This window comes from Toxotes jaculatrix, chromosome 15 (assembly GCF_017976425.1).
Source record: "Toxotes jaculatrix isolate fToxJac2 chromosome 15, fToxJac2.pri, whole genome shotgun sequence".
NCBI lineage: Eukaryota > Metazoa > Chordata > Actinopteri > Toxotidae > Toxotes > Toxotes jaculatrix.
The window spans coordinates 20,173,446-20,194,586 of record NC_054408.1 but is presented as its reverse complement, the minus strand read 5'-3'; the positions used below and the strand labels follow the sequence as shown (position 1 = coordinate 20,194,586).

General features: G+C 40.3%; 2 protein-coding genes across 3 annotated transcripts in view; both read right to left on the bottom strand.

Annotated features, from left to right (window-relative positions):
* Positions 1–5,844, bottom strand: part of dnah7 (dynein, axonemal, heavy chain 7) — a 69,665-nt gene extending 63,821 nt beyond the window's left edge. Inside the window, exons 1-11 of the mRNA XM_041056353.1 lie at positions 5,651–5,844; positions 5,515–5,542; positions 4,613–4,793; positions 4,431–4,503; positions 4,128–4,253; positions 3,337–3,456; positions 2,390–2,573; positions 1,797–1,976; positions 1,079–1,351; positions 823–950; positions 240–318 (exon numbers count right to left, since the gene is read on the bottom strand). Of these exons, the coding sequence (XP_040912287.1) occupies positions 240–318; positions 823–950; positions 1,079–1,351; positions 1,797–1,976; positions 2,390–2,573; positions 3,337–3,456; positions 4,128–4,253; positions 4,431–4,503; positions 4,613–4,793; positions 5,515–5,542; positions 5,651–5,844 (1,566 nt within the window). The remainder of the gene's footprint in view (positions 1–239; positions 319–822; positions 951–1,078; positions 1,352–1,796; positions 1,977–2,389; positions 2,574–3,336; positions 3,457–4,127; positions 4,254–4,430; positions 4,504–4,612; positions 4,794–5,514; positions 5,543–5,650) is intronic.
* Positions 5,845–7,424: 1,580 nt separating this feature from the next.
* esyt3 (extended synaptotagmin-like protein 3) lies at positions 7,425–20,784 on the bottom strand. Of its 2 annotated transcripts, none has more exons than XM_041057521.1 (24): positions 20,670–20,784; positions 19,919–20,511; positions 18,551–18,592; positions 18,133–18,267; positions 17,818–17,894; positions 17,585–17,654; positions 17,382–17,471; positions 17,234–17,289; positions 16,964–17,084; positions 16,541–16,717; positions 15,917–15,999; positions 14,511–14,559; positions 14,112–14,201; positions 13,863–13,925; positions 13,707–13,766; positions 11,480–11,551; positions 11,183–11,269; positions 10,579–10,728; positions 9,946–10,301; positions 9,667–9,765; positions 9,247–9,378; positions 9,029–9,134; positions 8,725–8,774; positions 7,425–8,157 (listed from the first exon to the last, which is right to left on the bottom strand). In XM_041057521.1, the coding sequence occupies exons 2-24, from the start codon at positions 20,270–20,272 to the stop codon at positions 8,118–8,120; spliced, it is 2,559 nt and encodes an 852-aa protein (XP_040913455.1). In that variant the 5' UTR covers positions 20,273–20,511; positions 20,670–20,784; the 3' UTR covers positions 7,425–8,117. The 2 variants fall into 2 exon arrangements, with proteins under 2 accessions (XP_040913455.1, XP_040913456.1); XM_041057522.1 differs by lacking the exon at positions 20,670–20,784 and adding an exon at positions 18,964–18,994 and having other exon boundaries at positions 19,919–20,010.
* Between the last annotated feature and the right edge of the window lie 357 nt (positions 20,785–21,141).

The window sequence follows — 21,141 nt, the reverse complement described above, 5'->3', positions numbered from 1 at the left end:
AGAATGAAAAATATTCCAGGCTTTGTCAGGCGTAAGGCTTATGTTAGACCAGTGCTCTGTAACAAAAAGCATCCTGCCCCAAGGAAAAAGACAAAAAATGCTACGTTCCATCTATAATTACTGACTGGGTCTTTAATGTATAATGCTGTCCCTAACTGCTTTGCAGACAAGGTGTGAGAGATCTGTACATAGCACACTGCACCAAGCTGATTTGTGTGACAAGAATTTGGGGTAGTTACCTTAAGCTCCATCAGTTTCTGTGTGTCAGGTGGGGTGCTCAGTGCCTTCTCTGCAATCTTCTCAAATTCATTACAGAGCCTGTGAGAGGGAGAGAATTAATTCAGTGACTTCATACGAAGGGTTTCACAGACTTACAATCGTATTATGGCACAGCTTGGAGCTAAGAGCACCACAGGGATAGAGCAGCTAACTCTGTCTCTGAAACCAAAAAGGGTACTACCCCATGTTCCTGTGACGTGAACACAGGAGGGCCTGTGTGCACACAAGCGTTCCAAGTCAGATTCAACAAACTCTCTTAATTATAGAAAACTGTCATTGGTCAATAGCATGATCCAAACCTCTAAAAATTTCATAAGGCTGCTTGCTCTGCTTTGTTTGTGGGAAGGGTTAATTCACAAAAATGTCATACAAGCGAACTGGTGAAGCTGACAGGGATTTAACAGCAGAAACTGCTGTTAATCCCTGTCAGCTTTTTTAAAATTATAACTATTTGAAATGGTTTCATGCATGCATCATGGAAAGAACATTTTACTAGTATAGTGCATTCAGTGGAAAAAAAGTGAAAACAATGAACCAACTGACTTCTTGTTGATTTCCAGATGGTCCTGTAGCATGCGGGTAATCAGTTTCTGCTTTAGCTCCTGAGCACGCTCAACGAGAGAGTGGGTGAGCTTATGGGACTGGACCTCAAACATGCCGAGACGTACAACCTAAACCCCAAAGTATAGGTCAGTGACACAGTAAGTATAATTTTGAAAACTCCCAGTGACACCCACATTAAAGCAAATTTTAAAATCTACACCTTTAATCCTCAAAATCAAATCTGATTTTCAAGTACCTTGCATGTAGTGTACTGGATCTGGTTAGCTAGCTGCTGGTAGTGCACCACCTCTGCCATGATTTCCTGAAAGGAGCGCTGCTCACTGAGGAACTGCTCCACATCTTCATCTGCCTGCCTGGATACCAGTGTGGTGTATTTATCATACTCATGGACATACTCCTTGGGCCTGACGCACTCAGCCCAAAACACCCTGCGCACCTCCTCCTGCTGGGCCGCAAGGATCTCTGGTAGAATGATGGGTTTCAGAGTGCTCCCAAACTGCGAGCTTGGCTGGGAAGACATGAAGTAGGGTTTTACATCCAGGCAGAAAACCAAAGTTTTTGTTTATTGGTAAAAGTAGACAATGGATGTAATGCTGTAATTAGATACCAACCATTGTATTCACACAGTGCTATATAATTACTAATACTAACATCAACTTTTGCTCTGGTATGGATGAGTTTCAGCGGTACAAAACTTCATCAATGCAAATCAATGATAAAAAGTTCCACATGTTACATATAAAAGATAAAATATATAAATTTATATAAATATAAATATAAATATAACTTGAGTATCTGCATTCACAAACAGGAGAATTGTCTATTAGAGAAAATGACTTCAGTTTCTACTATTGCTGTGATTTGTGAGTTAATACAGTTTCACTCACACACACACACACACACACACACACACACACACACACACACACACACATCCACATTTTTCTTCTTACCCAGTCGGGGTAAAGTTTGGTTTCCACACGAGGTACCATGCTAATAGGCTGGAGCATGAACTCGTAGACGTTAATGAGGGCCTCCTCATATGCTTTGAAGTCAGGCTCAAACTTGATGTCCCTGTCCTCCAGGATCAGATGCAGCACAAAACCTGGGTGCTCATAGACCCGCTCTGACCGCTGTGATGGTGGGAAAACCAAAACAGGGAAAAAGAAACAAATCAACCTTAAAAGTGTCCACCTGTCCATTCATTCATTCCTTTTTCTACCGCTTAATCCTCTGTCAGGGTCGCGGGGGAGCTGGAGCCTATCCCAGCTGACTATGGGCGAGAGGCGGGGTACACCCTGGACTGGTCGCCAGTCAATCGCAGGGCTGACACACAAAGAAAGACAACAACACATGCACACACTCACACCTACGGGTAATTTAGAGTAGCCAATCAACCTAACCCATGCATGTTTTTGGTATTGTAGGAGGAAGCCGGAGTCCCCGGAGAGAACCCACGCAGGCACAGGGAGGACATGCAAACTCCACACAGAAGGGCCCAGACCGGGGTTCGAACCTGGAACCCTCTTGCTGTGCTTTCTCTTACCAGATCTGGGGAAATTAGGTTTGTATAGTCCCTCATTGAGTCTATTGCAAGGCTCTGCAGCTGGGAGGTCATCAGTGCTGCTGCACAGTTGAAGAAAGGCAACAGCTTGGCCATATTGCTAAAGGCAGGCACCAACTTGCGTCTGAACCCCTGCTGGTAAACATTTTCCACTTCAGGAATCCAACTGGTAAGGAAAACAGCACAAATCACTTTTAAGATTATATTCAGGGAATGTGTTAGTATGTACTCAATACCCAAACTACATGTCCAATTGTCAAATTGTCATACAACACACACAAAATAACCATAACTCAGATTAGTCAGATTAGTGTTTTTGATCTACACTAGTCACTCCTCTGTTAGCTCAATGGCTGCTGATTACAAGCTTTCTAAAGAGGCAGAGCCGGCCCATCTCTGTGTTGATGCTTTTTTCCTATAACTCAAGTCAACTTTTGAAAGGTGAAGGGAACTTAAATTAAAACGGCCATGCTGTTGCACAATTGGCATAGTATCTGTTGGAGACATGCAAGTGATAACGTAGCTAATGCTTGTCACACACACTACGCCTGCTGTGATATGCAAGCTCAGGTCTAAACTTCTGGAGCACTGATATGCACGAAATTTGCAAGCACTCAAATGTAGGATTTACAGAAAACATCTAGTGGCTGTGGAGAAGAGCATGTACTGTAGTTGCTGATGTAATAGCTCCCCATGGCTACCAAGGATGTTACTACTAAAGAGCCTTATTTTACTTATGGCAACTTAAAGATTAATTTATAGTTCTGAGCAATTGAAATATAACATATCAAATTTGAATTTGCTTTTCAAAGATATATTTTAAAATACCCCTGCACCTTCATCAAATCCACAAAGACAAGCAATTTGGATTCTAACTGTAATTTAACTGAGAACAGGTGTCTTGGTGTAAAACAGTAATGTGGACTCACTTTCTGAAGAGGATTCCTCTGGCATTATCAATATGTCTGGTGACAATTTGCTGAAACACAGACAGTTCCATGGACTCCTCTCTGTTGTGGAACTCCTGTACATCTATCAGACGGACATCTCTGCAAGAAGGCCATCCAAGAGAGTGAGATGTTTGTAAAATGACAAAATGCAATTGTAGTACAGTAATGCCACAAACTTGAAAGAATGAAAACATCTTAACTGACTAACTCAGTATAACATTTTCTATTATTTTCTATCACTAAACACTTTGTTATGGTTCTTAAAGACGTGTCCATGTCCATGCCATTGACAAACGATAGCATTTATTTACAAACACTACTTGAGAGCTTACAAATACTTTGACAGGTCTGGGAAACAGTCCCCAGGAACCAGGTAAACAATTTCTCATGAAAACAGGAAATGATCCATACGAGGTATAGCTCACATGTTTATTGTTTGCCTTGTGTAAATATTTTCATTTTCAGCAGGAAACGTGTCCAAATGTTCTTTTGTTTTAGAGTTAGCATATTAACACAACCACAATTTACAGTATATATTCATCTGTATGAATGTCTTGCCCCACTTATCTGGCAATGTGTGTGTTTACTGTCTTTCTATCATGTGGGTCATTTACTTCTGTCAACAATTTTTTAAGAGGCTAACTTGACCAAAGTTCATTAAACTCACTTAACACCTACTTTTTTTGTTTAGATAAAACAATCAACTTGATGAGATTAAGATGGGAAGGAGTTTTAACTAAAGTAAAATATATATAATATTGCATACTTACTTGTAAGAGAAGTGCCAAACGTACAGCACGCGTTGCATAGTGGGGTTGATAGAGTGAAGCTTATCTCTCATCTTCTTTCGCGCTTGGACAAAAGCTTTGTTCCACGGTTTTGGAAATACCTCCAATCTGGCAGTGAAAGACGCAAAATACTTTTTTAGTCTTGCAAAATATAGGATTCATCATTCTATAGATTTCCACTCACTGCTTATTAAAACTCAGGTGGCCTGCTCATGCTACACAGTACACTTAGGTACATGCGCAAGATAAACATGCAATAGTCTCCCGCTCACCCAGGTGTCTTACTCGAGTCTGTGAGGTGGCAGATCTTTTACTTTGTCCTTGACACTTTCTCTTCGATCTCTGAATATATAATTCACTGCAATCACAAACAAAAGCTATTAAAACAAACAATACTTTATAACACCATTATTATGAATTGTAAATTATCCAGTGACCAAAGATTGTGGGGTAAGAAAAATAAATACAGATTGCTGTCTTGATGCTGAACAAGTAGTCCTCTCTGATCTCATTGACCAGCAGCTCCAGTGGTGTGCCCAGGCTCTTCAGGTGGCAGGGGGCCGATTCCAGAATTCTCTCCAGCCAAGCATCCTCCATAGGAGGCACACTAGCCAGGTCTATTGCATTTTGGATGTAGTAATCATATCTCTGACAGGACAGAATATTACAAACCATTTTCAATAAGGACAAGGACTTAAACAATGTCTGACATGACTATTTTTTTGGCCACAGTGCTGCCTACTGGATGGTGAAAAAACATCTACATCCAGGACTTCATTGAGATTAAGCTTCTATTTTTGTGGCACATATGATTCAGCGTGTAAACATTCATTTTCCCCTGGCCAATGCCTCATTTTCAATGCTGAGACCGTTCAGCCACAACACTAAAACCAGCAGCTGGTTTTAGTGTTGTGGCTGACGGGTGTGTAGTTTTTAAGTGACGAAAACCGATTGCTCTAACTCTAAGAGAGAAACATACTGTACCTAGCAACTGCAACCACTGAGACCAACAAAGCAAAACAGGTATAAAGGACATCATATCAAGTGTCTTGAAAGGATTATGTCAAAGAGTGATCAGTAAAATTACTTCATTATGGACATGTACACAACAAAAGAGGACCTGTGAATATACATGCTGTTGCCCATAAATTTGGAATAATTTTGTTTTCAAACACATTCCTCTTTTTATTCATACACATCAGTAATCACATTAGAAGAGATTGATCAATAAAGTTTTGAGAAGATATACATTTTATCTATCAGGAATAAATCACATTGTCACAATCATTTCATGAGAAGAGGTAAAATATATTTATTCCAACTTTTATGGGCGACAGTGTATATGTATCAAGTGTGTGCTGCATCTCACCATTCTCTCCTCCTCCTCCTCCTGTAGACTAAAAAAAGGAAAATAAGGGATCAACAGATGCATCCTTCCATAGTCGGAAACGTGGTGGCAGATGGACGAAGAAGCTTAAAAAACTGTAAAAGAAGTTGCAACTTACCCTATGAATTTAACCACGGAGTCACAGAGATACTTGTTCTTTTTACGGAGTTTTGTGAGGATACTGCTGCAGCGTTTGGAGGTCCCAGGGATCTGCACCGCCTTTCTGTTGTGGAAGAGGCTCTGACCTCTGCCATAACTTTGACTTGGCCTACTGTCTCTCACATCCCTCAGCACATCTCCTACAGTGGACATACAGCAAACAGTTTAAACAGGACTTCAGTTATACTATAAACTATAAAATACAGCAGTATCAAAGAATGTGTGAGCATAACTCTGATGTTTTAGTTGGCATGAAACCAGTATATTTTAGTTTATTATCGCAGTGGAAAAAATAGTAACATTTCAAAACTTTAAAACCTGAACCCACTTTTCACAGCTCCTCCTTTTCCTTCATGTGTGTGCAGGGGATACAGCGAAAACGAAGGCTTGTTTACCATCCACGGCGGTTTTCTGTCGACCTGGACAATGGTTGTTTTCACAAACAAGTTAGATGTGCTTGGATTAACGAAAAGTAATACAAATAAAAGTGAAAAAGTTAAACGTCGTAGCGTTAAAACACCGACACACATTTTCAAACTTTACCGTTATTGCAGTTAAGTGTTTGCTAAACTTACCTGTGGTGGATTTTGTGATGACGATGCTACATTATCCGTAGTATTCGTTGTATTTGTAGTATTTGTGCTTTTCTTGGCTACATTCATGTTGATACAAGTGTAAAATTATCATAAGCTAACGTTTGCCTTTTAACGAAACGCTTGTGCCGTTACTATGGCCGTTGCTAAGGAAGCAAAGGTGAACTCTTTCAACGGCAGGAGTTGGTGACGTTTACGAATAAATAAATAAATAAAATAAAAAAAACAAAACAAAAAAACATCGGTATAAATTCAACGCTGTATTAATCAGTAGTAGTACAACGGAAACAAGACCTCGATGCAATGTAATATCTGTGGGTTTTCCATCAAACAGTGTAATATTCACGTTAACGTTATATGATTGGTTAATACTGCGTCAAACCAGATACTCAACTTCAAATGGAGGTTACTGCTGGGTGTTTTGGTATTTATGTCTTTACATCTTCATTCTCTCTTGTGTTTTGTCTGTGATAACCCTGTTTCAGTGTCCGACTTTGTGTAGAACAGAGTCCAAAGTCTAGATTCCGTAGTTTGAGCGCCCCTAGCAACCGGGATGTTTAGATGTGCGGCCAGTCTAGTGATGGCATAGTCCATTGTAATTCATTGTAGTGTGTATGTGTGTGTGTGTGTGTGTGTGTGTGTGTGTGCATGCACTAATGTTGATGGAATAAGCGAGGGAATTTTGTAAATTATTGGAGAGTACATAGAACATACGCCTTCCCCTCAGGATGTAGCCAGGACCAGTGAAGGCTGAAACGTAGCAATTAGGCGAGAGACAGGAACTCTCATAATACCACTCATAATAGCTGGGTGAGAGTTTAATACTGAAATTGACAATCAATTAAAGACCAGGTGTTAAATCTGAGATGGTTAGGTTTAAAAGATGTACTCCTCAGTTCCCTCAGTAGCTGTGGTCAAGGTGCACTGAGCAAGCACCTGTATCCCATGTGCTTTGCTTGGATGAAGTTTCACCTCAAATAAACCCAGTGCTCCAGCAGGGCTTCTCAGCTGCCCACAAAGTCAGTATCAGTGTGTACAAGTGTGTATCAGTGCAGGAGGCAGGAGATGAGTTATACAGCTCTTTACCCTTCCTCACCGTGCAAGGTCTCTTATGGACCACTGCAACAACAAACACACGTTTTCTTTCTTTTTTTATTTTCCCATAGTATATTACATAAAACTGTAAATACAACTATTTACATAAATCACAAAAGGATAACTTTGGCTTAGATCAACTCAAAAACCAAACCTCTCAAATTACCCAAAATAAAGACATTACCATGTTTATCAATAAAATAGAGATACAAACATTTCCTGATGAATTACTTTCTTTTTCTATCCATGGAAAAAATGCTTAGTGATATCACTATTGTTCAGAATCACTTGGTTTCTGCCTATCAACCCAAATAAACTACAATAAATTGATACAAATGCTTATGCTAACATTATCTGGGATACCAAAGCATGCTCGAAAGTCTTATTTGTAACTGTCTTTTCTGTTTAAAAACAGAATATTCTAATCTGATTATTTTTGTTAAATCGTGTGGGATATCTGAGACAAGATGCACTTAAACCATTTATACCCAATAAGACTTTACGTAGGACTGGAGTTTGGAATATTGTTTGCAATTTTATTTTAAGTATGTGCTTTGACATGTAAACACCAAGCATGTCCAGTATCTGAGATGATTTTAGTGCTGCATTTGGACAACCAAAATCTAACCCTGCAATGATAAGGAAGACAAAGGAATATGCGATTTTGCAAGTATTTATCAGGCCTGCATTTTGCCTCGCAGTGGCTGAGAGGTTGCAGAAGTTTTAGAGTCCCGCCTGCTAGCTGGATTTCTTCTGTCCATGCAGTGCGAGCTCATACCTTAAGAGGAAAGAAATGTGAAATATTCATGTAATTATACCTGAACCAAATAAGCCATATGTTTCCTCACATAAATTCCTTACATTACTACTACTGACCAGGGAGGGCAGACAGCAGTCTTCAGTTATTTAATTTGGGAAATATGCCTCTTTGCATTCTTGCTGAGCATTAGATGCAAAGATAGATACCAATCTAATCTCTGTCTGCTAATTATGAACCTAATATATGGCTGATCTGAGGCTATAGCAAGCAGCCAGTTAGTTTAGCTTAGCTTAGCACAAAGACTGGAAAAAGGGAAATGGCAAGCCTGGCTCACTAAAACTCTAGTAAGTTATTGCTCCCGGCAAAAAAATAATCCAGCACATGACTCTCGTAATTCAGTTTTGTATGGATTAGACAAATAAGATGTAAGTCAATGTGCTCATTGATGAGCTTTAGAGGTGCTGGAGGGTGGATTTTTTTGGAAGTTTGTTTTGTTTTTGTTTTTTTTGTTGTTGTTGAAAGAAGAAATATTTGCAGCTACTTTTTGATCCAAATTATGGAAAGGTAGAAAACTGGGTATCATACCATTGTGTGACTCCTTTGGCCAGATCCAGCTGTGAAAGATCTATCAACACCTGTGGACGGAAGCAGAAGTTAAAAATTCAGTCAGTTATCCAGACTGAAATGCAAACTGCAAAAGTGTGGCAACCACAGCTACCAGGACAGATGCACTGCAATTTCTGCATTGACAATGTTGAACCATAATGAAGTTGGGGATTTAGAGGCTAAATATCTGTCTCATCAGTGACTCTACATAAAGCATTTCAGCTGCCAGCAGCCTTTGAAACCTTGCATGAGCAATAAAAAGATCACAAGCAGCATTAGCTACCATGCCAATGTCCTTTCTCTCCCGTGTGTGGAACATTTTGTTGTTTTTCACAGCCACATCCAACTTCCTCGTTTGCGCCTCCTGAAGTGACACATCAAACTCAAACCTGTGATGAAAGAAGTTTGGCAGAAAGAGGGCCAGGTTTAGTCTCAGCTCAGAATATACAGTATCCTCATCAGGTTGGTAATCAGAAAAGCAACTGATGAAAAGGAGCTTACTTTTCATTGAAGACAGGATTGACTGTCCTCTTCTTGACATGTGTCTTCTTGCGGTGTCTCCAGGTTTGGTCAGGGAGCAGATACATACGGACATAAGAGTCTGTGCCATTGTCACTGCAGGGGAACAAGTTCCTGTAGGAAACAGGTAAACACACACACACACACACACACACACACACACACACAGTCAGTTCTTCTGAACAATTTAGCCATTTGGATTTTACTATCACCCAATGAAAAGAAAATCATTTGTATGCTCAATTACAGCAGTTTCAAGTTTCTGTTAATGTTGGTTTTTAATGCTGTGACACAGAAATTTAAATGTGAATTTCTGTGTTCTTAAATCTAAAATGTGATCTGAGCTGAGGTAATGGGTCAATTCCTAGTCAGTATTGGTACTGCAGGCTTTTTCCGGCATACTTGCAAGAATTAACCAGAACGATGAGTTTGTTCCTCAGGCTGGCATAGCGTACAGTCAGTTGGATCTCCCCAAATGAACCCTGATGTTTCATAAGGGCCCTATGTTGATTTAAAAAAAAAAAGGAAACAAAAACATTTTCTTAGTCACATTTTTTTTACGTCATTACTGTTACTAAAATACACGCTTTTACACATTTACACATTTACAAAGTTCTGTGACATGTCTTGTATGTGTCCACAAGTCATCTAGACACACACAGAACCAAGCTCTCAACTCACTCTGGATATGAGGCTCCCTCTGAGAGGTCAAAACGCGATGAAGCGATGGAGTTCTCCGACAGCAGGCTGTGGGAGTCGTACCGACGCATGTTTGGAGTGGAGGGAGACGACTGCCAGGTTTCGGAAGCCAGATAGGAACCACGGCGGTGAGTTGAATAATCTTCATTAGAGCCATTCTGGGAATCAGCTGCCCGGGATGGAGATGAAGCTTGGGTGGTGGGGATATTGTTGGAGGAAAGTGCGGAGGGAGTGGATACATAGCCATTGTTTCCTTGGTTGGTCTGTGGTTTTAGTTGTTTGACTTGTGGAGGAGGATTTTGGATAGTCTTGGGTGGAGGCTTTTCAAAGGCAAGAATCTATTGTGGAATTGAGAACATGGCTAATGTAAAAACATGACTACAAGAGTGCCCACTTGCAAGTTCACTTTAACAAGGTATTTGGTTAAATAACATCTGAGCTGTAGCAAATGGAAACAGATTACAGCGAAAAGGAACCTGACTTAAAGTGAAAGAGATTGTTATCTTTGAACAGGAAGCAGCAGACTGTTGTTTTGGCATATGAGACTGTATCTTTGTACTGAAGGTGTGATGTGCTTGACCAGTCTATGTATATAGTGAGTTTCTATGCACTCACCCTGAGCGTGGCCTTCAGTTTGATCTGGCTGATTGCCCCGGAGCGTTCCAGCAGAAAGCGCTGGTCCAGCGACATGTTGGAGGTGTTGAGGAGGCGAATCAGGGGCAAGTTCAGAGTGCCAAGCAGAGTCTTCTTCTCATGCTCTTTGACCTAAACCACAAGAACACAGAGATATAACAATACGTAAGCAGTGAAAAGAATTAAAGTTTATACCCCTCAAAGGATATTTGACTGACTGACAGAGGTCTAGTTTTATCTTATGCTAGTTTCTATGAATTTCCGTTTGCTAGCTGTCAGTTTTCTAATGGGATACATACATACTGACACATACAGGTCCGAGGGCATCCAACAAAAAGCTTAAGCTGCATGATTTCTGAACACGGAGATGCTTATTAAGATTTGTGGGCTTCATTATACTAATGCCAGCTTGGTTACAACTTCTCCTCAGTTCAGAACTGAGAGATTTTCAACAGTGATGATAACTAAACTGGAGATAAATATATGTATTTACATATATTTATATATTTATATATTTTACAATGGTGTGAGACACAGCTGAGTCATTCAGAAATCTCTATGTTGTGCACCACATTATATTACCAACCTGAACACTGAGATGCTGTGTTTTAACATTATGCACAAAGAAGGTGAAGCCCTCCTCCCACACCGGGTCTTTGGATGCATACACAACCTGTGGAAAGAAGACAATGAGTGGTTTTTGTTGCAACTACACACACACCTACTGTGTTGTGACATATTTTTACACCACAACATGTCCTTTTGGAGTAAAGCATTTCAGCAACATTCCTTCTCTCTTGTTTAGCAATCAACAGATATGTCTTCATTACTTTAATCAATTAAAGAGAAGACAGTGCTGGTTGTAAGAAAGTGAGAGCAGTACCTTGCTTTTCTGAACGTCCTTATCAACAGAGAATTCCACAAAGGAGTTGGGGTTGGCAGTCCTCCGGGTGAGCTGAAAACAAATGGGTCAGGCAGCGTGTAAATTCTGATAAACGGCTATCGCTGCTTTTGAGTCTATGTTTCCATCAGTGACAATATTAAAAACACAGTCTACAATCTGAGAAAAAAGCTAAAGAAGGTGTTAGTGTGTGAGTCTATCGCCCTTAGCTGACACCAACCATCTGATAGGAATACGTATGCAGTAATATCAGAGGGGGCAGCAAAGCCTGAATTTAAAACAGTAAAGTGTTTCCCCTTAACTCCTTGTTTTGCTGCAGCACTTTGAATAAACAGAGATATAAACCCACTCAAAGCAAGACAAATATCAAACATGAAAACAGTTGTCTGCCCATTATGTCGACTTCTATGTTAAGCCTGTGCGTCACTGTGTGCCACTGCGCGTCATTAATACTGATGCAGAAAACCTCAGGAACAATGAGGGATATTAGTTAGCGACAGGACTTCTCAGCTACTGCCGGTGCTGGTTTCTCATATGACACAATGCTGCTTTTACTCAAACAAAACAAAAGGCAACCGTCAATGAGCTAATGTCGGGCTTTTGTCTACAGGGAGTCTGATGCCTTCCAGGTGGTTTGGTGGGTTCTGCATTCCACTCCCTAATACACTGCAGACACATCTCACCCTCTGAGACACGTGAAACAGATGTTTCCACTGGCAAAAAAAAAGCGGAGAAGCAACCTTTCATTGTGCATTAAGTATCTGAATGCTATGGGTGGTTGCAACAGCTCGCATGCCAGCATAGGTACGGCTATTAACATTCCAGGATAATGAATCCTAAACATGAGGAAACTCAGGGTTTCCTTTCACACTTTGTTTTTCACTTTGAGACTGTAATTCAACACAGTGGCCAGAAGAGGGCATCCAGAGACAACAGAGTCTGTTTGCAGGTCAGGTTAGGACACCCTGAAATGAGATGTTTAACAGGTCAGATCAAAAAGCTTTAGTCTTAAATAATTCTGACAGTTTGCTGAGAATGTCCTGAATTATCAGTTGTATGGGATTTATAACATGAGCACAAGTCTGAGTTTGTCACAGAAACTGTAAAGTGATCAGTGACCTGAGTGGCAGTTATTTATTTGTCCAGTGTAACAATTCTAAAATACTGTATAAAAAATACTGACTTAACTCCAAAAAAAATTCTCACCATGAAAATGTGTTCTTACAAATCTCTTCAAAGCTCTTCTCCATATATTTCTATGGGCTGGGAAACTCACCCTGAATAAGCCTCAGGCTGAGCAGGAAATCTAGCCACATGAACACCAGCTGGTAATAACACACCCACATAAAATGACAGACGTGTACCTGACAAACAGGAAATACCAGCTATGAACAGGGACAAATACACCAACACTAAGTATCTGATGTGACTGAGGCTTTTGTCTGGCATCAAGATCGAAGAGGACTACCAACTGTAAGGCAGTAAAGTGAAACTTGTTTCATTTAACCCTTTAAGAAAATCACATTTGTAAAACCTAAACATTTTCTCATAATGGTTCTCACATTAGTTTCATCCAACACACAATCATCTATGGACAATTCAAATATAGAGGTGCTATATCTTCTAGATGTACACAAGAAAACATTTAATATGGTTCCTTGTGGTGAGAAATTTTCAGTATTTGTCCAAGAAGTATTTGAGAACCCATAATGTATAAGGCCATATGCAGCCTATTATGCAACAGAAAGATTTTTCAAAAAGGAGTTAACTGAAGATGTGTGCAGTAGATGTAAAGAAATAGAAGTGAGGGCTCCTTCACACCCTTTGGGGAATGTCCAGTGATAAAAGCTTTGTAAGAACAGGTTCTGTTGGAGGAGGGTTGGGTCTCTGCATACCAGAGATCCCTGGATGAGGTGTCCTCATATACCTGTGTTAAATCAAGTATAGGCTAACAGCTTAGGAACAGTGTTCTTCTGGCAACAGTTGCTTTTTTTATATGTGCACATACCTGTATTCACACATCTAATTGGCAATTAATCAACAACAATAAACAACTGTTACATAATGAATATGGGGCTTCAGGTGGCCTCCAGGGGCCCTAAGGTGAGCCTGGCTCCTTCTAAGCTTCTTCTAAAAGAGATCATCTGGTATAATCATAAGAGCACAGCCTTTATGTGACAACACTGAGCTTTAAAACCTGTTGTCTTACCCGAGATTCCTTTGAGTGCTTCCCGTGTTTATGATGCTCGGTGATCTCACTGTGGTCTTTCTGGAGTCAAACGCAAAAGTACACATCACCATGTTTGTTTATCCATGTTGCATCATCTGATCTCAACAACTACAGTCCCTGTTAGAAGCTACTTACTGGTAGGTTTGAGGCATTGTCCAGATACACTGCCAGCATTGCACAAGCATGGCCATCTGCGGACTGGGAGAGAGTGAAGGCAGAGAGCAGCACACAGTTTACACAACTTACTAACTGCTGGTAACAAACAAGGAGCCACCCACAGTTAAGAGAAGAGGCCAGGAGACTGTCAAGTTGAATAAGATCCTGATGGTAGTGAATAAAAAGTGTTCATGCAAGCAGTGAGATTTAAGCAACACTGGACTGTACCTCACTCAGCAGGCTGGAGTCGGTCTTAAGGGAAAGCCACTGCAGCTTCAGATGAACTTCTCCCTTCTGGACCCCCTCCAGACTAAACCACTACAACAGCAAGAGAGATTCATTTATCAATGTGACATTCACATAAACACGTTATTTAGATAGAAAACAGGTCAAATGGTTACTAATACAAAAGCATCTGGAGGTTTTTTTTTCTCCATTTTTGAAATTTGATCGATGCAGCGTCTCAAGATTATTTAAAAGGAATCAGAACAGTAAGAAACAGAATATCCTGTAATGCTGACAATAATTTCGTTAACACCGCTTTTGTCTTACAGCAAAGGAAAAACTGTACATACAAGATACAATTAACTTAGTTTAGTGTGACCACTACATTCAATAAAAGCTCACCCGATCCATTTCTTTCTCCTTCTTCACTTCTCCAAAATCAAGGTTATACCTAATGCAGAAGGTCAAAATGTCACAATGAAATATGATGATGTTAGCAAGTGAAAATCAGAAACTGCTTCCATTTAAAACAAATATAATTTCAGCATTAATACCACATCTATGTATGTATATATACCTAAGTATATTTTTGCCTTATTATACATCACCACTGAGCTATAGTCTCTAAAAACGTGTACAAGCTACTGTAAACACATACTATTTTATGTTGAAGTTAATCCATACAAAACATGTAACATTATCAACTTTCAAGTACCTCCCAAGTTTCTACTTTATCCATAGGGAACCTATTTGTGAACTCTGAGTTTCTATTTCTCTCGGGAAACTGATAGATTTAAAGTCATTTTAAAATTACTGTTGTGACGGCCCCTGCCTTATTATGTTATATTTTCAAGTAATGGAAAGGTGTGGTGGGCACCAGCCCAATTTGTGGCACCTGGGCTGGGTGGACCCAGGGTATAAAAACCCAGCCCACACTGACTTCACGGCTCTTCTTTTTCTCTCCACAGCTGCACTTGGCCAGCATTGATACACTTTTTCTTTTCTTTTTTTCTTTTCTTTTCCTTTTTCTTTTCTTTTCTTTTGTGACCTGAACAACACCTCACATTTCATAATGCTCACTCATGCACACTTACGCTACTGACAAAACTGACTTCCACACCCCATATTTGTAGATATTTCCTGAGTTGTTTATTTGGTTTAAGTATAATAAATTTACATTTATATTATTTCTTGTGTGTCTTTTCCAAATTTGTCATGGCCTAAGAACCGTCCGGCCATCTTCTTTGTGCCGCAACTTTTAAAAAGTTTGCGTAAAAGTTTGGTGAGGGCGCTTGTGGCGCGCAAAGTCTCTTTGTTATTTGTTTGCTGGTGTGGGCAAACTTTTGGCTGCTTGTGCAGGTGTTTGGGCAGAGGAAAGGACACGTGTCTGGGAATGACTTTGTGAAGTGAGTGGAGTGTTTGGCATTTTGGATTTTGTGCTCGAGAATGCTCCAGAGTGCGTGTGGAGAGCGTTTCGTTTGGTAGTTGGTATCATTTGTGCTGATACTGGATGGCTGAGGTGACACGCGGATGTTACCCTATGCATAATTGTTCTACAAAGGTGCTGAGATTTTTGGTTTATTTTCATAATTTACTTTTTAGCTAATAATAATTACATACTAATCAAGGTATTAATACATGTTTGATATTAAAATGCATCCCCTTTACCTTGGGTTATGTTATGTAGCGCCAAGGTGGGATATGCATGGCAGGGTAACAAGAATATGCTAGAGTGATAAAATCTTACATTTTTGAGTAGCTCTAAGATGACTGGTATATAGCATAGAGATTACAATACAGTGTCTTACCTTCCAAGGAAATCATCTTTGTCTGTGTCCTCATCAAACAGCTCTATCTCCAGTTCTTGCCCCGGGGCCTCATGGATGACAAACTGCACACAGAGAAAGAAAAGGTGGGTGCTAATGAAAATCTTTTCAGATGGGGCAGTCGATGTAAAGGTCCATAACCCAGTTCAGCATACTGAATTTAAAATAGAGAGAACAGATGACATGAAACATGGTAAACATGTGTCATGATCTTAGATGATGAGATTCGCACAGAAATCATAGGAAAGTGTCACAAGCTGGGAACAACCTCAGCTTTCAAACAATAAGTTGCCAACAGTGATTTGAGAAGCTCTTCAGTGTAATCTGTGACACAACAAAATTTGTCTTTTTGCTTTGCCTTTCACAAACAAGGAAGTGTGGTATGGAATTTTGGTAGTTTGCCCATTTCACATAGCAGATCAAATACAGGATTACAAGGTAAGAAAAAAATAATCTTAGTATGATAAATAAGTTTATTCAGGAGGTTCACAAAACAGATTAAAGTAGTAATCCTCTTATTGAAACCAAAGCATAAAAATGAGCAGAAATTATACAGAAGGACAGATGTTTTCACATGACAGCTGCAGTGCGTCAGTGTTACACTACCTCATACACTTCATTCCATTTTGGGTTCAAATTCTCTTTGATGGTCTTGCTTTTGAAATTTCGGTTTCCGACCCTGAGTGTGGCGTAGGGGTCTGATTTGCCTTTCACCAAACCCATCATGTATGTATCCTTAGCCAGCAGGTCTTTGGCCTCCAACAAGTAGGCCCTCACCACACCCTGAGCAGCAGAAGAGGAAAGAGGGATATAATGTCTGACATGAAAAAAAAAATCCATACCTGCATATTATAAAAGGCTGCACTGGTCAAAACAACTTCTTTTTTTTTGTTTTATTTTGGTAGAAGACATTTGTCCTGTAGTAATACTTAATATGTATGTACTAATACTTAAAAATGCAAGTGACTGCACTGCAGTAAAATGAAAGTGATTTCATAAAATGGAAACGGTAAAGCGTGTCTTACATACACGAGGTAGCGGGAACCTCATTTGGTCCACTTTGACCTGGTCTATGAGGGGAAAGCACATGCGGTTGGGCAACACCATGAGCGAGGCAATAATGTCCATGATGGTTTCCTCGGACAACGAACTGAGAATGGGACAGACGAGATGAGGGTTTTAAAAACAGACAACTTGAGCGCAAAAAAAGTTGAGGCAAACATTAAGATTCTGTTTAGGCCAAAAAAAAAAAAAAAAAAGAAAAAGAAAAAGTCGAGGGGGGTTTCTGTGAAAACTCACCTGAAGGCAGGACTGTCCAAAACATTGGTCATTCCAGTCCAGTTGATTTCTAGGGTCTAAAAAAAAAAACACTTAGAGTTTTAAACATGAATCATCACATAGCTTCACATTTTACAACAAGGTAATGAAAATGTCTATGGGAACTCACCGGGCGGCGAATGAAAAAGAAGGTGACTCCTCCCACTAGTGGCACTTGACCAATGAGGGGCTCCAAAATGACCCTCAGCATCCCCTTGAGCTGGAAGATTCAGGACATAGTTGTTTTTTTTGTTTTTTTTTTTAAAGGTGAAGTAAACATACAGTATGAGGAGGACAAGGGTGATGCAGGACACAGGAAAATGAGATGCTCACTTTAACCCCTTTGACACCAGCTGTGATTGGCGGCTTCACCACAGCGTCGATGTCCACGTCACCATCGTAACTGCAAAGCGAAGTGTGCTGGTGAGAGCTAAGTGACTGCAAGGGAAAACAGCATGCACACCCACTAGGCAATAGAGTTTACAGTGAAGTTGGTACAGAGGGACCAAAACACATTTGACACGTAATAACAGCTCTGTAAAAAGTGAAAAATGTGTTTAACCAACCATATGTTCAAGTCCAGAATCACCTCCTTCTGATCCACTTCATGGGTGTAGCATTTCATGCCAGTGATTCTGAGAGGCTAGATTTAGGGAAACATTTTAAAGGAACCTGCTTAACCAGTTTATGGGATACAGGAGTGATGCCATCATTTCTACCAATAGTAAATCACATGAACGTGCTTTGCAGCCATTAACATATGTTGGTTATATTCAACTAAACAAAGGAACATTCAGGAGAACTGATTTGACAGTGGACTGGGTGTGGGAGTAAGTAACAGAGCACAAACAAATGTAGACAGAAGACAAATTTCAACTCACTATATGTCCAAAGTGGACCTTAGTAAAAGAGAACATTTTGAGCGCGGGGCTGGAGAGCCTGACAGACGGCTGGATGTTTTCTCTAAGGAGCTTATCCATGTACATCCCAAAGAAAGGCCAGGCCTGCTCCAACACCTGGACACAAGACAAAACAGAGCATGTGGAAAAAGCCCTGGTTCCACACCTTGATCAAACAGCAAATACAACTTAACTTGATCTATTAAATAGAGTGAATGCTTTAAGGCATTATGCATCAAACTGTGTCTATGCCATTTTTAAGGTACAGTGGGAGTCTGACACAAATGTAATAACTTAGAGTCACAATAATACAATCAATATTTTAAGTTACATCTATAAAAACTAAAAGATACACTTCACATCATCTCATAAGCATAATAGCTGTTTTTTAATATTATACCTTGTTAACCCAGTCAACTTGCTCAACATCAGGGAAATTGACCTGAGAAAACAAAACACCATAGTTAAGTTAGACGTGAGTCAAATTTCTAGTTAGTAGTAATCACAGAGCTTGACTGTTACTGTCCAGCCCAAATGGCACAGTTGCATGCACGATGATGGCGAGGATTGTGTTGGTCATAAAGTTACTGTTTATGTTGTTAAAATAATCAAGATAATTTGGTGTAATTATTAATTATCCATCATGCAAATTGTAAAATGGCTCATGAGCGAAATGAGTCAATATAAAATGAAAAGGGACTCTTTGGTAGAAATTATGCAATTAAAAGAAAAACTTCATTGTAACACAATGGTTGATTTAGTAAAAGTGGAATTGAAGAGGCACAGCAGTAGCTGTAGTTATTTGGGTCTTACCAAGGCTTCTTTGCAGCATCCAAACTGTGGACTGTAACAGAGGTTTGGAATCATCGATCTGTTACGTCCACCCATTATCCAAATAAACCTTCAGTGAGTTCTGCCTACAAGGCAGTTTTGGGTGAGTTCTCACCCAAAACTCACTCAGCACATTTTTTCCAGGGCTATGAACGGTGTAAAAGGGTGGAAATCACAAACCTGCATATCTTAAAATGCAATTCTGCATGTGTAAAAACCATATTAGCTTTTAAACCACTATAGTACTATAAAATATATCATCATTATCTCTCTCTGTCTCACTCTCACACACACACACACACACACACACACACACACACACAGTGAGCCAGTCAGAAGACACAATAAGCCCCCATCAGCTGTATCTTATCTGCTGCACATGTTACGTTGCTCTGACAAAGGAAGCTTCCTTCCTAGTGTTACTCCCTCCTTGGTTCCCATGAGTCACTGTGTGAGTGGGTGTGGTGTAATCAAATATGGAGAGGCCGAAAGCTCCTGCAAAATAACAGCACATTTGGCTGGCTTAGCCCATTTCTGAGGTTCAGCCCAAGTCTAGCATGTCATGCAAATAAATTGCATATAGTTGTCAAGGCGACAGTGTGTGTGGCATGATGTGCTACCAAGGCGAGGCTCGTTTCAGGATGTTTTACACAACTTGGCTGCAAAGGGTGTCGTTTAGTCTGACCAGGAAAAGATACAAGTGAGCACAAAAATCAAAACAAATAAAAAAAAAAACAGAATCAAAACAAAAACAGATCTGACATCCAGGGTTGGAGCTTTCTTTACAGACTGCGATGTGTTTGAGTTTAATCCCTTACCTCCCTGGTTGCTGAGAAGCCCTTAAGAACACGGTTTACACTTATTGCCTCAGTTACAGTGACCAACAGTAGAAGTCCGCGATGGTATTATTATTATCACATATGAGCACTATACATACCCATGATGCCATCTGTAAAGTACTTTGCAGCTCCTTGTTGATCACATGTGTTTCATTATCCACAAATTCGATAGCGGTTCCGATCCGGGCGTCTTTGTACTGACGATTTTTCTTCCACCAGGTGATCATCACCATGCACAGCAGCACCCAGCTGATACTGAGGCCCAGGTATCCTGTCAGGTACACGGGGTAGAAGACGACGACGGCTCTCCCAAAGTAAATCAGGAACTCCATCAGGATGCGATTGACAGCGGAGGAGCTCAGCTTCTCTGTGCTGCCGTGGGTAGACAGGCTCTCCCCGAGCCCCGCTCCCTCTGCGGGGCAGCTTGGATGCATCTGTCCGGCGGATGCCATCGGATTCCCGCCAGGACCCGGTTTGTAGAAGTCCAAAGGAGCTGTTAGCGATCCCTGAGAGGACAGTTTTATGTTTCGGCTCACTTTCACACGGTTTTCTAAAAGAAACCAAACCAGAGAGGATTACCTGCTGCGCTCCCTGTAGGAATGAGCCGTCATAGTCGAAGTAAAACTTCCGTGTTAGAAACTTCCAAATTGCAGGTATAGGCACACCTGCGCCCTTGGGTGGGAAGTGCGGGCTGAAAAAAAAAGAAAAAGAATTCCACCCTGAAAACGAATGGGAATAACATAATAATAACATCTGTCTTTTTATGAGTGACTTTTACAGATTTATTTTATCCAGGTGTTGTAGTTTTTGCTCCGCAATTCACACTCGATCTTTATGAAGTGGACCTACGCAGTATTTATTTTTGCTGTTGTCTGTTTCTGTGGCTGCGCTGATCTTCCAAAACCGTCGTCACATGGACAAAAAAACAGTGGTGCAGAGAGTCTGTCATCTGTAAACCCCAAAAATCTCAGCCGCTCTTATCCTGGGAAAAGCAGAGAGAATGTGTATGCAGTCTGACCTGCAGATGGAGCCAGAGAGTTAAGCATAGGAGTAGTGATAAGACGTACTTCAGGAAGTTAATGATCTACAGAGGTGACTCTCTTCTGAGCTCCGAGGAAACCGTAACAAGTATAACATCACGACTGATTAAACCCATATAATAGAAAAAGGTGATTAATACGAACTAAGACATTTCGTTTTTATAAACTTGTTTTTATGTAACTTCCTACCTTCTCGATCCTAAATTTAGAGCTAAAGAGTGTAAATTTATAGAAAAGCAAAAACTATTATTGCCCTGAACCGGAGGAAAGTGATTAAACAA